General features: G+C 44.6%; 1 protein-coding gene across 3 annotated transcripts in view; it reads left to right on the forward strand.

Annotated features, from left to right (window-relative positions):
• Positions 1 to 18,616, forward strand: part of ACOXL (acyl-CoA oxidase like) — a 384,752-nt gene that overhangs the window by 109,585 nt on the left and 256,551 nt on the right. For all 3 annotated transcript variants that reach the window (XM_003926733.4, XM_074396963.1, XM_074396961.1), the window contains one exon: positions 8,416 to 8,450. In XM_003926733.4, coding sequence (XP_003926782.1) covers positions 8,416 to 8,450 — 35 coding nt within the window. The remainder of the gene's footprint in view (positions 1 to 8,415; positions 8,451 to 18,616) is intronic.

The following is an 18,616-nucleotide window of genomic DNA, read 5'->3' on the forward strand; positions in this document are numbered from 1 at the left end:
GACTATAGAAATGGAGAACAGATTAGTGGCCACCAGGGGCCAAGGAGTGGGCTGGGGAGGGAGGAAAGTAGGTGTGGCTACACATGAGGGTTGCTTGTGGGAATAGAGTTATTCTGTGCCTTGGCTGTATGAGGGGAGTATCCCAGTTGTGATATTGTGCTAAGTTTGTGAGCTGTTACCATTGTGAGATACTAGATAAAGGATACCTGGGATCTTTCTGTATTATTTCTCTGTATAATTTCTTAGACCTGCATGTGAGTCTACAAATATCTCAACATAAACAGCTTAATTTTAAAAAATTATTTATTTCCCTGCAACAGATTTCCTGCACTCTTTTTAGCAGTTGCTGTTGTATTTCATGTACTGTCTCATATGCTTGGGTGGAGGGTTCCTGTTTTTTTTTTTTTTTTTTTTTTTTTTTTTTTTTTTTTTTTTTTTTTTTTACTTTTGTGAATTTTGGAGGGTAAGAATTAGATCGAGGAGAAGGTAGCTGAAAACTAAGAAGGAGAAAAAGTATTTTTTTGTATTTTTAAAACTCTCTGCGGGTCATACATTGAAAAGCAATGTCCTTTCCTGGGTTTTGACTCTTGATTGTGACAGGGCCTGGGGATGAGAGTGGTCAACAGGCTGAGGTGAGGTCTCTGAGCTGCTGTGACTGACAGCCCATCAGTGGCCTTGCATGTTCCTGTATGTAATGTCCCCAAATCCACCTTGGAAATGGTCTAACGTTTTTGTTACTGACCGTGACTGAGGGTGTCATATTTATCTCCCTTGGTCCATTCACTGTTCCTTTCTTTCTCTTTGTCCTCTTCCTCCTCTTCTGGATGAATCTCCTCTGACTTAATAATCAACAGTGATATATGCCACGTAATAAGAATCACTTAAGTCATTATTTACCACTGAATGTTCCAGAGTGTGAGGTATTCTGGGACGTAAGAGACGCACAGAATCCATAGCCATTGTCATGGTAATTTCTTTTAGGTAGTTCAGCTTTCTAGGAAAACACAGTGTATGGCTTATTCATTATTATCCATTAGCCAGCCCTTCATTATCAAGAGAAGCAAAGGAACCAAAGTGCATAATTACTTGGTTTGAAACCTAAGGCCTAATAAAAATGTATTCATCGACAAGCTGTAAACACCAGAGAGGAACTGCCTGGAGTGAATTCAGTGGTTCCAGAGTTGGGTTAGCAGCCTTGCGTGTGGGGCGCACACACACACGAGTAAGCAGTCCTGTCCTGCCCTAATCCCAGTTCACTATGACAGATGATGTCCACTTAATATGACAAAGGTGACAGCCGTTGCTCCTGAAGCCCATAACCATTGCTAGGTTCTTGCTCGAGAACTTCCTACCTGCTGTCCCCTGGTTAGAGTTACCTCTCTGGAGGGGAGGTTGAGAGCAGAGGGTCCTGCAACCACTGAAGCCCCAGGCTTATGGGACTCCATCCCCGGAAAACACCCAGCAAAAGGGACCCAAGGTGCCATTGCTGCAGAGACAGCAACTCAGGACTCACAACTTTTCACGTCTGGTTATGTGGGAGACAACGCAAGTCCTTAAGTGAACTCTGCGCTTTTCAAACAGAGCTGTAACTTTTAGTCCAAAAAGTAGTGCCTGGGTCAGTCTCTTTGTAGGGAGCAGTGAGGAATAGCAGCATAATGCGTCTGAAATTTTCAGTCATTTGGGACCTAAAGACTTAAAAACAACCTGTTTCCTTAGGTTAGTGAAACAACCACTGTTTAAGTTTCAATGTTGGTTCTATATTGATTTCCATTGATTTAACAACTTGTCTTGTATATCAGCTTTTGAAAATTTCAGATATGAATTACTGGGTTTCCAGCAAATCTAGAAAGAGCCTACATATGATATTTATCTCTTGTTTTTTTTTTTAACTGAAGTGTGACTTTTTCTTTTATTTCTTTAGTTTTTTTTTTTTTTTTAATTTAATATCAAGGGATCAAGGAAGGGTAACATCGTAAAGTACACTCCATAGTGAAAATACACTGCTGCTTTTTCTCCTCTTCTCTGTCTTGTTGTGTTGTTCCTCTTTTGGTGGGATGACGGAAAGGAACACAGAAAGGTGAGGGTGCTGCAGCCTGGTGAGGGACCACGGCTCGCCCTTGGCCTTGAGGAAGCTGGCTCCGTCCTTGCTTACCAACAGTACTGTGCACTTCAGCAAAGTGCAGACACCTCTCCCTGCTGGTCTCCTATGAGCACCAGGAGGCCTCATCTCCTCCAGACCTGCCAGTGGGCCTGAACTCGTAGTGATCATGATGATGCTTGAAGTTGAGTACAGAACATTGAAATGATCGAGAGGACATAAAATACAAAAGGCATTTTATGCCTTTTTTTGGGCTGTGTCATCATTATCTGGCAGCTAATAAAAGCTTTGTCAGTAACATGGCAGGTTGCTCAGCTCTTTCCGTACAGCATCTCATTCAGTGCTTCTCAAACTTGACTCTTGTAGGACCAGGTAAAATATCCAAGTCTGTGACTCAGTAGGTCTGGGTTTGGGCCTGATAATTTGCATTTCTCACAAGTTCCTAGGGGAGACTGATACTGTTGGTCCTCATTTTTGAGGTCAAAGTAAATCTGCCTAAAACAAGCTTATGGAGTAGGTAACTTTATCCTCATTTCACAATGAAGAAGCAGACTGGAAAGGTCGGGGTTTGGCCACAAAGTTTACTGTTACTTCCACCAGCATCTCTAAGCATCATTAGCTTATCAGCAGAAATAGCAAATGCCTAAGAAAGTCCTGGGAAGACATCCGTGGCGGAAACCCAGTGAGCTGTGGTGGGTGTGATGGGGTTTGAGAGTCAGGCCCATGGAATCAGTAAGATATGGGGTGATGCCTGGGGACAACCAGTCCTGGAGGGGGCTATGGGGATGGTGTGCTAGTCTTGCTTGTTATCATGAGAGAGCAGTGCTAGAAGGAGACCTGGGAAGCGGTTACCGAAATCTGTCCTGTGGATCACTTTCTTCCAGTCCTCACATCCTTGCTGCCAGCATCTCATGGCTCTGTTTGAGTTGTATTCTGTGCTTGCTATGGTCCGGTTTAAGAGGTATTGTGTGCTTGTGGCAGCCCTGTTTGAGTGGTATTCTGTGGGTGCTGTGGCCCTGTTTGAGTGGTATTCTGTGGGTGCTGTGGCCCTGTTTGTATGGCATTCTGTGGGTTCTGTGGCCCTGTTTGAGTGGCATTTTGTGCACCCTGTTTGAGTAATATTTTGTGTGTGCTGTGGCCCTGTTTGGGTGGTATTCTTTTCATGCCATGGCTCTGTTTGTGTGATATTCTGTGGGTGCTGTGGCCCTGTTTGAGTGGCATTCTGTGGCTGCTATGGCCCTGTTTGAGTGGCATTCTGTGGGTGCCATGGCCCTGTTTGAATGGTGTTCTGTCGGTGCCGTGGCCCTGTTTGAGTGGTGTTCCGTGGGTACTGTGGCCCTGTTTGAGTTGCATTCTGTGTGTGTCATGGCCCTGTGTGAGTGTCATTCTGTGGGTGCTGTGGCCCTGTTTGAGTGGTATTCTGTGCATGCCATGACCCTGTTTGAATGATGTTCCGTGGGTGCCATGGCCCTGTTTGGTATTCTGTGCATGCTATGGTCCTGTTTGAGTGACATTCTGTGGGTGCTTTGGCCCTGTTTGAGTGCTATTCTGTGTGTGCCTTGCCACTGTTTGAGTGGTATTCTATATATGCCATGGCTCTGTTTGAGTGGTAGTCTGTGGGTGCTATGGGGGCCCTGTTTGAGTGTTTTCTGTGCATTCTGTGGCCCTGTTTGTGTGGTAGTCTGTGGGTGCCGTGGTCCTGTTTGAGTGGTATTCTGTGGGTGTCATGGCACTGTTTGAGTGGTTTCTGTGCGCTCTGTGACCCTGTTTGAGTGGTGGTCTGTGGCCCTGTTTGGGTGGTGGTCTGTGGCCCTGTTTGAGTGGTATTCTGTGTACACCATGGCCCCGTTTGCATGGTATTCTGCCCTTGTCATGCCTCTTCTTCCCTTCATGTTCCTTTTTCCATATTTTCTGTGAAAAGGGGATAGGAACAGTAAAACTATACAGAAGAGAAACAAATACCGATTTCTTGTAGTGTTTATTTTGTGATGTACAATTCTCTAGGCCTTTGACATGAAAAAAGGAAAAATAAAGAAAAACCTTCCCACAAGTTTGGGAAAGGGAGGGAAGCCTTGGAAGAAGTAGGCAGGCTCTTTCCAGATTTGTCACCTATGCATAGATTCAGATCTGTCGCCTACATATAGATTCAGATCTGCAGACCCATGTAGAGGGTTGGCAGCAGGCAGGGTGCAAGGCAAGTTGCAGGCGGGTGGCCCCCTGGCCAAATCCTGTTGACATGTTTTGCTTGGCTTGAGTCATATTTGAAAAACATTAAAATTAGTTTAAAACATAGAAATTTTCATAATAAAAACTCCATTTTCCAGCTTTCCTTGAAGAATTGGGATCAGGGTGCTGGTGGCTGGTGTCAGGGTGCTGGTGGTTTGATGGCTGCCTCCGTGAAAAGACTTGGCTCCTAGGTCATGGCCCCTCCAGCATGGGGCAGGGGCCCTGGGGTGTGCTGCTGTACCTAGCCTAGAAAGTTCTGGACTTGGACTCGGACCTGGGAGACTGGGGCTGATGCTTCCTGGTTTCTCCTCTTCACATGCTCCTGGCAGCCATGTGTGAGAGAGCACATCTTCAACAAGAGGCCCAGGGTACCTGCAAAAGATCAGGTTCCCAGTGACATTGGGACACAGGGACCCTTGGTCAAGTGGGCATTTGGGAAGTGGTGCTTAGTAGCAATCGTGCACGTAAGGGAATCTCTCTGCTGCCTTTAAGGTAGAATAAACCATTTCTTTCTTTTAAAAAAATTACAATGTGTTTTTAAAATGTGTTTTTAAAAATTATTATTATTTTACAAGATCCATGAAGTCTACGTGGTGCTTTATAGGGCATATCTGGCTACAGCTGGTGTACTTCTGGGTGTTTTATGGCAAATTATTCTCAGATTACCCTTTAATGCAGGAAGGTCTGCCTGTTGTCTGAGCTCCCTGGGTCATATGGAAACCCCTCTGACTTGATGCAAAACAGCTGCCTCAGTCAGCTGTTCCAAAAAAGGAGCATTTTCAGGCTGAAGCAGCAGGAAAAGTTTTGAAATGTTGAATTACTCTTTCCTTGCCATTAAAATGTGATTTAATTTTGATACTAACAAATTGTGTAAATCTAAAGCGAAGTACTCAGAATGGAGTTTGTTAAGTGTGTTCTGGCATTACTTACAGTATGCCCTGGGGGGACATTCCCCAGGGAGGACAGCACAAAATTTCACTGACCTCCATGTCTCAGGACCTCAGCCTGGCTGGGCGAGGGTCAGGGGCCAACCCATGGGCCTCCCCCCTCTCTCTTCTGGGTCCCTGCTGAGATAAGCAACAAAGGGGTCAATTGTCTGAGGCCTCCTTTTGTCTGAGGAGCTCCATGAGCCTCTCTGAATGCCAAAGTGTATCCATGTGCATGGATGAGCACATATGTATGAGTGTGCATGTGTGCATATGTGGTGATACACACGTGTGTGCATGTGTGCATATGCATATGTGTATGCACATGTGAATAGACATGCACACAAGCACTAATAGACTGCATATGTGCATGTGCATGTCTGAATGTGAACGAGTATACGTGTATGTGGCTGCATGTGTGCACACGTGTGAATGTGCATGTGTGCGTGCATGTGTGTGCGCACACAGGCAGTGGTGAGGCTTAAAGAGTTTTTGAGTTGCAGATACATGAGAGCAGGCGAGGGACCTTTGAAAGGATTGACCAGATGATGGAGGTTCATTCCTAAGGTAGAGGAGGAAAAGCATCTCATCTCTCAGGAGATCACACAGTTGCCTTTACCTGGCATTTGCTATGGCACAAAAAGCCTAGAGATTCTCCTGCCTCCCCTGCTTTCTCTGTAGGAATGAGGAAGAGCAGGCATATGGAAGCTTCTTACACAGGTCATTTGCCTCATTGGTCTGTTGCAACCTGAGGTTTCAAGGGAAGACCCACAAGAACTTTTCTACACTGTTCCAGCTTCTGTTCAGGCCTTCCTCATTGGACCCAGTGCATTCTATGTGAGATTTTGGCCACGTTTCCAGAATGACTGTGAAATATGTTCCCATCCATCTTGTACGTGGTTCCCATGTAGCATGGGGGTTTTCCCCCTTCCCCAGTTGTCCTGTGCCCTTGCAGGGCCTATTCATGCAGAGGCCTGCCGGGAGCCCTGGCTGCTCTGTCGTTTGGTTTGAGCCATTCCTGTCCACTGGAGTTTCCTTGATTCACACCTTCTTCCTTAACAAGCTGTCCTTTTAAGAATGACAATAAAACATATTTTATTCAGAAGCCAGGAAAAGACTCATAAAAACGCTTCATTGAAATTCATCTTTGTGAAAGATTCATCTTGCAGCCCCCTTTAACCAGCACAGCTGTCACGAGCAACTTTTTCTGTGTGTTTTTTTCTTCTTGTCCTTCCCACCCCATTTCCTCTCCCTACTCCAGCAAGGGCTTATCTTTCGACTGTGGAGAAGCCACCAATTAAACTGTACTCCAAAGCTTATCAAAATATTCAGTCAGTAAAATTATCTTATAATTAGCCTCACTGTAAGCCAGAACGTTTTAATCCCAGGAAACGTAAAGTTATCCGGCATGTGAAATCTGTAAATTGCTCATCCTGACCTTCTGGCTACAGTTTCTGCTTTTCTTTCTTTCCCAAAGTAATTTCTTCCTTGTTCTTCAAATTCTTGATTGTCTCTGAGGCATCTTCCTCTTCTGTTTGCTTAAGTTTCAAAGAAAACTTACCCCAGGTTGAGATAGAGAATTGAAAAATTCAGGTGAATCAACCTGATTTTATATATTTCTTGCCTTCACTTTTAGCTGTTCTTTTTGCAAATATGAGCCTCTGATTGCTGATGGCTCGTCCTTGTTGGTCTCGTACTTTGGATGCCTGCAGTGATATGCATGGCTGAATTTTTCTGGAGCCCTGCTATTCAAACAGCATCTGGGGGTTCTGCAGGATGTAGAGCTGGGCAGGGGTGTTGGACTTTTTTTATTTCAGCCATTTCTCTTCTCATAGCTCTCTCTCCCCATTCACCCTCCCACTGCCAGGGGACCCTCCTGTCATCTTGCACCACCTGGGACAGCACCATGAATGTTATGTCCCCGCCCCAATCCTATTCAGACCAGCATCAGAACCATAAATGATGTTTGGGGATCTTAAGGTGGCACTTAGACTTCAGCTACAGAAATGATATTCAGATGATGTTAGGTTCTTAACTATTGTAAGCTTCTTAAACCAGTCTTGCTGTAGGTATGAGTGGGCTAATGAGATTTACACAGGCATTGTTTGACCGTTCATTGCTTCTTGCATAACAGAATATTTTCGAAGTTCCCAAAACTCATTGAAAAATTAAATTTTGGAATGTACTAACATTTTGATAAATGGAGTATTGCCTGCATGTAGTGTTACTAGTGGTAGTTATTATTTACAGAGTTTTTCCTGTCTGTCACACAGTAGTCATACATATACATACACCAAGATACAAACACACAAATATATAAAAATTGCTTCATCTTTACATTCATTCTGTGAGAAAGTAATTATTTTGCCCATTTTACAGTTGGGAAAATTGAGGCTCCCACAGTTTCGATAACTTGCTGATGCAACTGAACTTGACTGGCTGGCCTGACTCTTGCTATCCCTTCTGTTAACTATCCAGGGCCCACGTCATGTGATTTGACCCCCACTTATGCTTGAGAGGTTTCTGCATACCCCCTGCAGAGTAAAGAGGAGATCACAGTTCACCTCAACCTCCGCTTGTTGCTGTGCCCAATAACTGAGTGCACCATATCTTGATGTCACATGTGAATTTCAGGCTCAATTTATTTGCTGACCTCAGAGCTGAGACTTGCCGGCCTTGAGCTTACAGGATCGGTGTGAAGGCTGTGATGATCCCGTAGGGAGACTCTGGTCCAGGTGGCCTGGGCTCCACTTGGTGCTCCTAGGGTAGGAGATAGAGAAGGGACCAGCTCCCAGGACCCCACCATGTGTGGCTGTGTTCCCCTAATGCCACCCTTGGAATCGCCGCATGCTCCAATTCCATCTTTTTGTGACTGTGTCTCAGAGGAAGAAGACCCATATTTAGGAAGGCGTTTCTATTGAGAGACACCTCCTGTCTAATCCACAAGTAAATACTTTACGCCTCTTTAAGTCTCTTTAAAAATACAAATTTTCTTTAGGAACTAAGTTGAAACTAAATATGTCATTAAAATTTGTTAATTTTGAAACATTAACTGTAGGAAATTTTAGGAAATCTTTAAAGCATAATTGTGTCAAGTTAATTTTCTTGTGAATTCTGCATATTCTTGATATTACTTAATTTGTTTTTCTCTCTTTTTAATTACAGCTTGGGTTGACGATAGCCATTCGCTACAGCCACAGGTAAAGGTTTACCTTTCTGTTTCTTTTAAGAATTATCCTTACCAGTTTTTAGCTCTTGGTTTGCTGAAGTCTCAGGTTTTGAGCTTTTTTTTTGGTGGCTGCTTCCCTGTGATGTCAGTGTCACAGATGGAATTGTTCTAGTTGCTTGATTGGCAACAGCATATTGCTATTTAGAGGAATGAGGTCTTGTGAAAACGTGGTGGTAGATAGCACATTTCTTTTTTTTTTTTTTTTTTTTTAAAAAGGGATATTCTAGGTCATGACACAGAAGCACTATCTGGATAATGTTCTCATTCTTAAAAGAGTGAGACACTCTTAGCATGTCCCTGAAAACAGGAACACCCTGCATGAGAGGTGAGTCCCAGCAGAGAGAAACCCAGCAAGAGTTTGTATGTGAAGCCCCAGCCACCCACTCCATGCTGGGCCTCTCTCTCTGTGTCTTAGGATGTCTGACAATGGCAAAAAGCCCTATTTTTGTCTTGCTTCATGATTTCTACCTTGGTCTCAACTGTATCACACCGATGAAAAATGTTTGTTTTTTGTGTTGGTATCAACCTTTTCCCCTTTGCATGCGTCAAAATGCATTGAGATGTTAAAGTAAGATCCAGCTCTAGCGGAGGGGTGATAAGCAGGGTCCTTCCTGTCCTTAGGAAAACTGTGCTCACAGCCTCCCAAAGTGCCACTCTCTGGTCATAGGCTTTGGGCTTGGAGATATCTGCTCAGCTGCCCATAAACAACCCAGAGTCACCTAATTTCAAAACAAGTTTTCCTACTAAGAATGCTCATAACAGGGGTATGCATGGTTTCAATATACATGTGAATTGGGCAATTGTAGGCAATCCCTGAGACCTAGAAAGCTGCAGGGAGCCATGTAGATTACAGCAGGAAGAAAGCAGGAGAGTTCTCAGCCCTTGGAATGAGACTGTGGGAAGAAAGTACTCATGTGGGACATTTCTGGAGACTTGTGAAAGAAACTGCTTCAGAGAGGCTCAAGGTCATGGAAGGGAAAGAAATATATTTTCCTGGCCCATTGCTAGGTACATGGCTGAGTCCCCATAGAAAAGTCAGATTAACTAGAGAAAGCATGCAAATTTATATTTAATATAAGTTTTACATAACATGGGAGCTCTCACAAGGAACTAAAGACCCAAAGTAACAGAGGAACCTGTATGTTTTTAATGTTAGTTTGATGGAGAAGTGGACAGTTGTGGAGATGGATAATTGGACAAAGTGGGTATGATCTAATGGTAATAAACTGGGCGGGAGATTGAGAACTTAACAAATTTAGCCTGTTTGTTCAGATTCTTCTCTGTGGTCCTGTGTCTTCAGAGATAAGTATTTCTCTGGGTGTATGGAGACTACCTCTCGAATGAGTTTTATGGCTTGTATCAGAGGAGGAGGGGAAGGGTAAGGTGAGAGTGACCTTCTAGCTTCTGCTGTTTTCTCAAATGTCAAGGTGCTGTTTTCTCAAATGCTGAGGTGCCTCATCAATTGCTTGTGTGTTTCCAGTTCTATGCATGCATGATGCATGCCCATGACAAAAGTGTGGCATCCTGCAGAAGGATGTTTTTCCCTTGTAAGCCCAGCTAGGCTCCTGCAGCTGCTGAGGCACATAGCTACGGCACACTTAGGAGGAAGTATGGTACGCACACAGACCTCTAACCCTAAAGCCAACTGTGTGTGTGGCATAGTGGGGTATGGTGGGTGTGAAGTGCTCTCTCCAGAACTTGGAGGAGCCTGTTTTTCTAGAATGTTCTCAAGGTAGACTGCTTCAGAAAGAAGACAGCCAAGATCTTGCTCTGGTTCAGAGACAAGCATGCTCTTCCCCATGATGTCTCACTATGTTGCAAGCGCTGGTTTTGAACTCCCAGACTCAAGCAATCATCTTGCCTCAGCCTCCCAAATTGCTGGGATTACAGGAGTGAGCCACCATGCCTGGCCAATGGAAGCTTCTGAGAGGAAGTAAGTCTTAAACCATCCTCGTTCCTCTAAAGCGTGAAAGTGGCAGGAAGCCCAGCTGACTCGGAGATGCCCCTGATAGGCTGATAACAAGCGTCTCTCAGAACACATAGTCTTTAAATTGCTGTCTGGCATTGCTGTGGAGGAGAGGAAGAATTTGGGGAGAGCATGGAGGTGTGGGGTGGATCCTGGCTGCTTCCGATTGCTTCTGTAGTCCTACTAGTTCAACCTTGACCCCAAACTTAGAAGCTTCTCCTCAAACAAGCCCTGCAGAGAATTGGACAGAATGCAAGGAGGAAGTTAGCAGCTGTCTGTTGTACATGAGTTTGTCTCTTCAGGCTCCAGCTCCAACCTTTTGTGCTCTCCTCTCAGCAGGAGCTATCCTAACACATGTGGCTTCCCTGCTGTGTTTCCAGGGTTGTTTGTCTCCAAGCTGTCTTTACCACCTTTAAGGTGTCAAGTGCAGAGCACTTAACAAATATCATGGAGTTACGTAAGTGCCACAAAAAACAAGCAGTAAGTGGGAGAAGTGACAACTGAAGGTGATGAGATTGAGGAGAAGGAAAGTGAAGACATCTGTGGAGGCTCCCTTGCAAGTTCCAAGGTCCTTCACCATCTCCCTTGGGGTCTGGGGACCAGGGAGTAGGTGGTGGGCCAGTGAAGCCAGTATTCACAAAAGGCTGCCCTCAGCAACTGATGTCATCTGTAGAGGAGTCTGAAGACTTTGGGAGCACAAAGACTGATTAGACAGTGATTGCAGTAACTCAGAGACAGCATGAGGACTTTCTAGGCTTGGCTGTGCCTCTCACAAAATGTGAGCTGTCAGACGATTCACACTAGCCAAACTGAGGGAGTTACTGAGGAGCATGTGATCTGCTTGAGGACTGACACCTTCAGTACTGCGGAAATGGAGAAGGGATGATCAAAGGGTTGTGTTTTCTAAAAATTACTTCTGAAATATAAGGAATTCTGATTTTAAAATTCTGGAAAGTACAACAGCATTTGTAAATTTGTGGTGGGACAAACCTACCTTCTGGAAAATCCCCATTTTCCCAGAATTGATGACACTTCGTGAGGCGTCACTGAAGAGCCGTTGGCAGGTCAGGCCTCTTCTTCCCCGTGGGCACAGGAGGAACTGACCTTTTCTCTTAGAAGCCTGCAGGTCACCGTGGCTCTTGTTTTTTTTTTTTTTTTTGAGACAGAGTCTTGCTCTGTCATCCAGGCTGGAATGTAGTAGTGTGATCTCAGTTCACTGCAACCTCTGCCACCTGGGTTCAAGTGATTCTCATACCTCAGCCTCCTGAGTAGCTGGGATTACAAGTGCCCACCACCATGCCCGGCTAATTTTTGTACTTTTAGTAGAGACAGGGTTTTACCATGTTAGCCAGGCTGGTCTTGAACTCCTGACCTCAAGGGATCCACCTGCCTTGGCCTCCCGAAGTGCTGGGATTACAGGCATGAGGCACCATGCCCGGCCACTGTGACTCTTCTGCTCCTTCTTATTCCTGGCCTTTCCACCTACCTCTCCCCTCATCCAGGAGGAGGGAGATGAGGGATGTAGGTTTCTGGTTGAGTTCCCTCTTTAAAAAGCCTATTTGCTTGTTTGGACTGGCTAAAACTTCTATCCTTTTGTTGATTACTTTTTATGTGTGTGGTGAAATTTGCCTAACATAAAATTAGCCATTTGTTTTAGTCTGTTTGTGCTGCTCTAACAAAATACCACAGACTGGGTAATGTATAAAGAAGAGAAATTAATTTTTTCACAGTCCTGGAGTCTGGGAGGGCCAAGACGAAGGTGCCAGCAGATTCAGTTGTCTGGTGAGGGCCTGTTCCTTGCTTCCAAGGTGTTGCCTTGTTGCTGCAGCCCGGGGAAGGGAGGAGGGCTGTGTTCTCACGTGGCAGAAGGGAGCAGTGCAGAGGGGAAGGCATCATAAAGCCTCTTTGTAAGGGTCTTCATCTCATTCATGAGAGAGGGAGCCCGCATGGCCTAATCACCTTTTAAAGGCCCCACCTCTTAATACCATCACGTTGGCCATTAAGTTTCAACACCTGTTTTTGGGGGAACACATGCAAACCCTAGCAGCACTTTAACAATTCCGAAGTGTGTAGTTTAGTGGCATTAAGTACATTTTCACTGTTGTGCCATCAACATCACTGTCTATCTCCAGAACTTCTTCAGCATTGCAAACTGTAACTCCATACCCATTAATTAAATAAGAAATTCCCTTCCCTAACCCCTCTCCAGTTCCTGAAAACCACCATTTGACTTCTTGTCTCTGTAAGCTGGACTATTCTAGGGACTTTATATTAGTGGGATAATATAGTATTCGTCTTTTGGTGCCTACCTTGTTTTACTTAGCATAATTCTTCAAGACTCGTGCATATTGTAGAATATACCGGAATTTTATTCCTTTCTAAGGCTGAATAATATTCCATAGCATGTATCGGCCACATTTTGTTTATTCATTCATCCAGCAGTGGATGCTTGGAACGCTCCCACCTCTTTGTCATTGTGAATAATGCTGCTATGAATTTGGATATACAAGTATCTCTTTGACACCCTGCTTTCGATTGTTTTGGGTACATGCCCAGAAGTGGAATTCCCAAATCACAGGGTAATTCTAAGTTTCAGTTTTTGAGGAGTGGCCATACTGTTTTCCTATCAATTATCGTTTCCCTTGTCATGTTGACCCAGAATTCAGATGCCAGAGTTGAGGGCTTTCTAGGTCTTCTTTGTATGGGCAGGGATACCTTTGGCATCAAGATTTGGGACTTTATATTCTAATGACCAGATCTACTTCCAAATTCTAACAAAGATATCGGGACCAAGAGAGATGGTGAAGAAAACCCCAGCAGACTCCTTTAGAAGATGGGAGAGGGGATGAAGGAAAGCAGGACAGGAAAACGTGGTTCCAAAATGACAGTATTGGAAAGATGGGTTTACTCTTGAAGAAGAATGGATTTGGGGGTCTTAAAGGAGATGAACATGGGGAAGAGGGAAAGAGGTCACTACAATTCTATAACCTTGGCCAGCTGGCAGTACCTCTCAGGCTGCTGCAGACACAGAGGGGCAGGATTGCGTCAGAGCTAGAGGGGCTCCTGTGTGGCGATCGAAGGCTTGAGGACTGAAGGAGGCCTGATTTTGTTTGCATGCATATACAGCGGTGCTTCAGCTGTTAAATCTCCTTTATTCAAATGAAGAGTGTTCAAGGTGAGACCATCCCCCTGCATGTGAGCCTAAGTGTACACACACACACACACACACACACACACACACACACAGTCTAACACTTGCTCACCCCAACCACTTCCACTGCTGCCCCCAGATAACTCTTGCTAGAGGAGTTATTAAAGTTATTCCAGATCTGTCTCTGGTATAGAGGGGTGTGTGTGTGTGTGTGTGTGTGTGTGTGTGTGTGTGTGTGTGAGAGAGAGAGAGAGAGACTTCATGTGGGCATGTAGGCAGGGAGCTGAAGGGTCAGGAAGTAGGGAAAAATCATATTTTGATGGTATAAATGTACCAAGCAATGACAGCCTCCGCCATGATTGCCTGTGTGTTTAACAACAGGTCCTGCTCATGTTTCATTTATTATCATGGCGTTTTAATTTATTTTTGTAAAGTCAAGCCATTTTCACAGAGTGGAAAATTGTCTCTTGATGTTCATTCCCCACTGTTTGGCTTGAGGTTTTGGGGTGGAATCCACACAGTGGTGACAGCTGGGTTACCCCCAGAAGTGCCCTTTGCAGATAACAGCTCTCAGGGCCCCATCACCCACACAGTGGGGAACAATTTCCCCACTGTGTGGGTGTTTTGTTTTTTTCTTTTTCTACAAGATTGAAAGAGAGTTTAGATGTTCTTCCTGCCTGACCCAGTGCAGCAGAGTGAAGCAGGCTGCTCCCTCCTGGTGAGTACCCCTGGGCCGAGATGAAAGAGGAAACCGGCTCAGAGGTGAGCATCTCACCTTTGGCTCTCGCTTGTCTGATACTGGAGAGAACATGTGAACTAGCACCACGGAATTTTTGCTCATGCCCCTTACGCCTGTATTTCTAAGAAGAGCTCATGAGAGTGGAGGATGAGAGCAGTGAACTAGCTCCTAAGAGAATGGCTTTGCTTTGTTTCTGTTAGTTATGTTTCTTTAATAAACGAGGAAGGAAGCAAATTTTCCATTTGGTTCTGTGATGCTTACATGCAGGTCCACAGAAGTGTGACTCTTAAGCAAAGTCTAAACGCGGTTCTTTCGCACGACTGACTTCTTTCTACTGGTTTCTCACCTAAGAAAGGCTAAATTTGGTATCCCATTCAGGGCTGTGCCCAAACCTAATATGGGAGTTACAGTCACCAGCCCCTAAGAGGCTCTGGCATCCTTCGAGGGCTGGACTAGGAGAGAGAGTTGGGGAACCTGCGTGCGATCGGACTGCGCAGTATGACTGTCCCTGACCTTGTCTATTGGGGGCCCGCCCTTACAACAAAGTACAGACCCCAGGTGATTGAGCAGTCATTCTGAGACTGTGCTCGTGTTTTTGTTTAGAATGAGCCCAGATGGCCTAGCAAGAAGTGAAGGGGGTGTGTACTTCTGTGTTCTGATTTAGATTAGAAGAGGAGTTTGAAGTTCATAGATGAATCAGAATCCTTATTGAATGGACAGGCAGCATCAATAAGCAAATGAAATTGCCGTCTTGGAAATACAAAAGGGAGGAGAAGACCAGAACCACAGCCATCAGGCCTGTTGGATTTTGATTTCAAGTGTTGGCATATAAATACCTAGCAACTTCCATTTGGGGCTGGTTTGATCTTGTGGAGACAGCTGGGGAGACTGATGTTCTCCAAATTTTGTGAAAATAAACAAAAATGCCTTTCTGCCCTTTTTTCCCCTTCCAGGGAATAGTTGTTTCTGTCACTGGGACTCTCTGGTCGACTGTTCCATCTGTCTTTTTTTCAAACTTCACAGTGAGGCTCCAACCAGATATACACAGGGTTGCCAAGAAATTATTCAACCCCAATGGTATAATCTTAAAACAAAGCCTTCTTTTGGATGGTTGTGTTCTTGATGACCTTAACACAAAATATTGCCCCTAAAGGGTGGCCTATGAATATTCATGAGGAGCCCAAGTCGTATGCTTTTCCTTGGCGAGACCCTTGAGTACTGAGGGTAGTTGTTGGTGTCTCATGGCAGTGCTTGGCATGGGGCTGTGGATTTGCTAGGAGAGGGGTAAATGCCCTTCAGGGTCCAGGGGTTAATGTAGCAGATGGATGTGTCTTTCTGTACCTCTCGTATTCCCTTTAGTCTTCTCTCTCCTTTGGGTTGGTAGCCTTGTCCTTTCAGTGCCTTCTGCTCTGACCACATGGCCATTTCCCAGTCAAACCTGCTCATGGCATGTCTGCTGCCACACCCACAGGGTGGTCTCCAGGGAGCCTCAGATCTGACCACGCCCCTCCCACTAAGAAGTGGTTTTCTTAGTGGGCTTCCCTGCTTAGGAAGCAAAATCCTGACCTTTAGCATGGGATTCAGACCTCACTCCCAACCCCTGTCTCCTCATGCTGAGCTTCCTGCCACATCCACCCCTTGCTTTTGCTGTTTCCCATGGAGGATTAACTTCCCTTCTCTCTTGCAGACCAGTGAACTCACCCTCCAACAGCCCCCTTTCATCGTCTCCTTTTCAGATCTATCAAGGAACCGTGCTCCATGCTCTTTTCTATTGCTGGGTCTCAGGGCTGCTTCTCAGGTCAGAGCCCAGCTCTATGTCTTCTCCTTCCTGTCTCCTCAGGGAGCAGATGGGAAAGGCAGGCAGCATCCCTATTCCCTCCACACATGCCCCTCTACATCCTTTGAGCCAAGGCCATTTAACAAAGCCATACTATGTCCACAGGTCTGGGAGGAACTGGTTCATCTTTCTTGAATGATAGCCTCCTGAAAAATGACCCCTCCCTTACTTTCAAAAGACTAAGACACCCACATGAAATTGATTAGGAGATTCAACACAGCTCAAATTAAAATCGCAGTAAGATTTTGTGTAGAAATTGGCAAGGTAATTCAAAAATTTTTAGGTAAAGGCAAAAGAACTAGGCTGAGCACCATGGGTCACACTTGTAATCCCAGCACTTTGGGACGCCAAGGCAGGTGGATCATCTGAGGTCAGGAGTTTGAGACCAGGCTGGCCAATATGGTAAACCTGGTCTCTACTAAAAATACAAAAATTAGCTGGGTGTGGTGGCATGTGCCTGTAATCCCAGCTACTCAGGAGGCTAAGGCAGGAGAATTGCTTGAACCTGAAAGGTGGAGGTTGCAGTGAGCTGAGATCGTGGCACTGTAATCCAGCCTGGGTGACAGAGTGAGAAAAAACCAAAACTAACAACAACGGCAGCAAACAGAACTAGACCAGCCAAGCAATTTTGAGAAAGAACAGAGTCGGAAGACTTCCAGTACCTTGTTTTCAGATTTGCTGTAAAGTTGCAGTTATCAAGAGCAGACTATAGGACAGGTAGGCAAAAGGACAGGCATATAGGCCAACGGGACATAGGAAGAGGTCGGGAGTAGACCCCACGTGTAGATTTTCCACAAAGCTACCAAAATAATTCAGCGGAGAAAGGATAATCTTTTAAATAAATGGAGCAATTGGACATCCATATAAAAACTCAAAAACCAAGAAAATCCCATACCACATAGCATGTAGCATGTACAAGGAACAAAGGTGGATCATGTCTCTAAATGTAAAACCTAAAACTGTAAACCTTCTGGAAGCAAACATAGGAGAAAATCTTTGTGCTCTTGGGTTAGAGAAAATTTTTTTCAGACACAGAAAGCATGAACTATCAAGGAAAAAGTTGGCAAAAATGGATTTTACCAAAATTAAAAACATCTGCTTTTTGAAAAACACTGCAAAGAAATAAGCCACAAATCGAGAGAAAATATTGGTAAAACACATATCTGATAAAGGAGTTGTATCCAGAGCATATAGAACTCCTACAGCCCCTTAACAAGAAAATAAAACAACCCAGTTTAATAAATGGGCACAAAATACTGGAACTGATTCTTCACCAAACAATATGTGTAGATGGCAAATGAGACCATGAAGGGATGCTCAATTTCATTAGTCATTAAGGAAATGCAAATTAAGACTAGAATGAGATACCATTACACATATATTAGAATGGCTTAAAACCTCAATGCCATCAAATTGCCCCTCACCAGACCTCCCAACGCAAACACAAATGCAAAAACACCCTGATAATATGAAGTGCTGATGAGGTCGTGGAGGAACTGCAGCTCTGATACATTGCTGGTGGGAGGCGAAATGGTACGGCCACTTTGGAAGTTTCTTATGATGTTAAACATAACTTTACCATAGACCCAAAGATTCCACTCCCGGATACTTAAATGAGAGAAAGGAAAACATTTGTGCACACCAAGACTTGTGTGCAAATATTCATAGCTTCTCTATTCATAGCCTCAAACTGAAGACAACTCCAAATGTCCTTCCAGTGGGAAGTGGGTAAACAGACTGTGTCACTTCCACATAGTGAGATACTACTCAGCAATAAAAAGCCATTCTGCTAAGTGGAAATGGAAAAAGCTGAACTCAAAAGTGCCCTTACTGTGTGATTTCATTTGTGTGACATTCTGGAAAAGTGCAAACTATAGGGAAGAGACCTGTGCTCGCCCGGGTGGCGGGCAACCTAGAAAGCAACACGAGGATTTTTGGGGGGTGACGGATTCTAAATCTTAATTATGGTGACATGATTCTACGTGTTTTCCAAAAGACATAGAACTGTGACACCGAAAATGGTTGAATTTTATTGTAATTAAATTCTACTCAGTAACTTGAATTAAAGAGAGTTAAGGTAGGGGAGTCTCTCGGGCACTTTTTGTGGTGAGAACACCTTGTCTGAGGTCATGTTGACAGTTTTTTCAAGTGCTTCTGGGTATGGTATAAGGGGTTTCTTCGTGTGGAATTATCTTGTTTTACATGCCCAGGATAAGGCCTTTGAGTTCACATTGAGCCACGTTATCATTTTCAATGAAGGCAGGTTGCAAACTGTGTGACTGCACTCAGTTTAGCTCGTTCCTATTTCTTTCTTCCTTTTTTTGTTTGAGATGGAGTCTTTCTCTTGCCCAGGCTGGAGTGCAATGGAGTGATCTCGGCTCATTACAACCTCCACCTACTGGGTTCAAGCGATTCTCCTGCCTAAGCCTCCTGAGTAGCTGGGA

The sequence above is a fragment of the Saimiri boliviensis genome, chromosome 1, assembly GCF_048565385.1.
Source record: "Saimiri boliviensis isolate mSaiBol1 chromosome 1, mSaiBol1.pri, whole genome shotgun sequence".
Classification (NCBI taxonomy): domain Eukaryota; kingdom Metazoa; phylum Chordata; class Mammalia; order Primates; family Cebidae; genus Saimiri; species Saimiri boliviensis.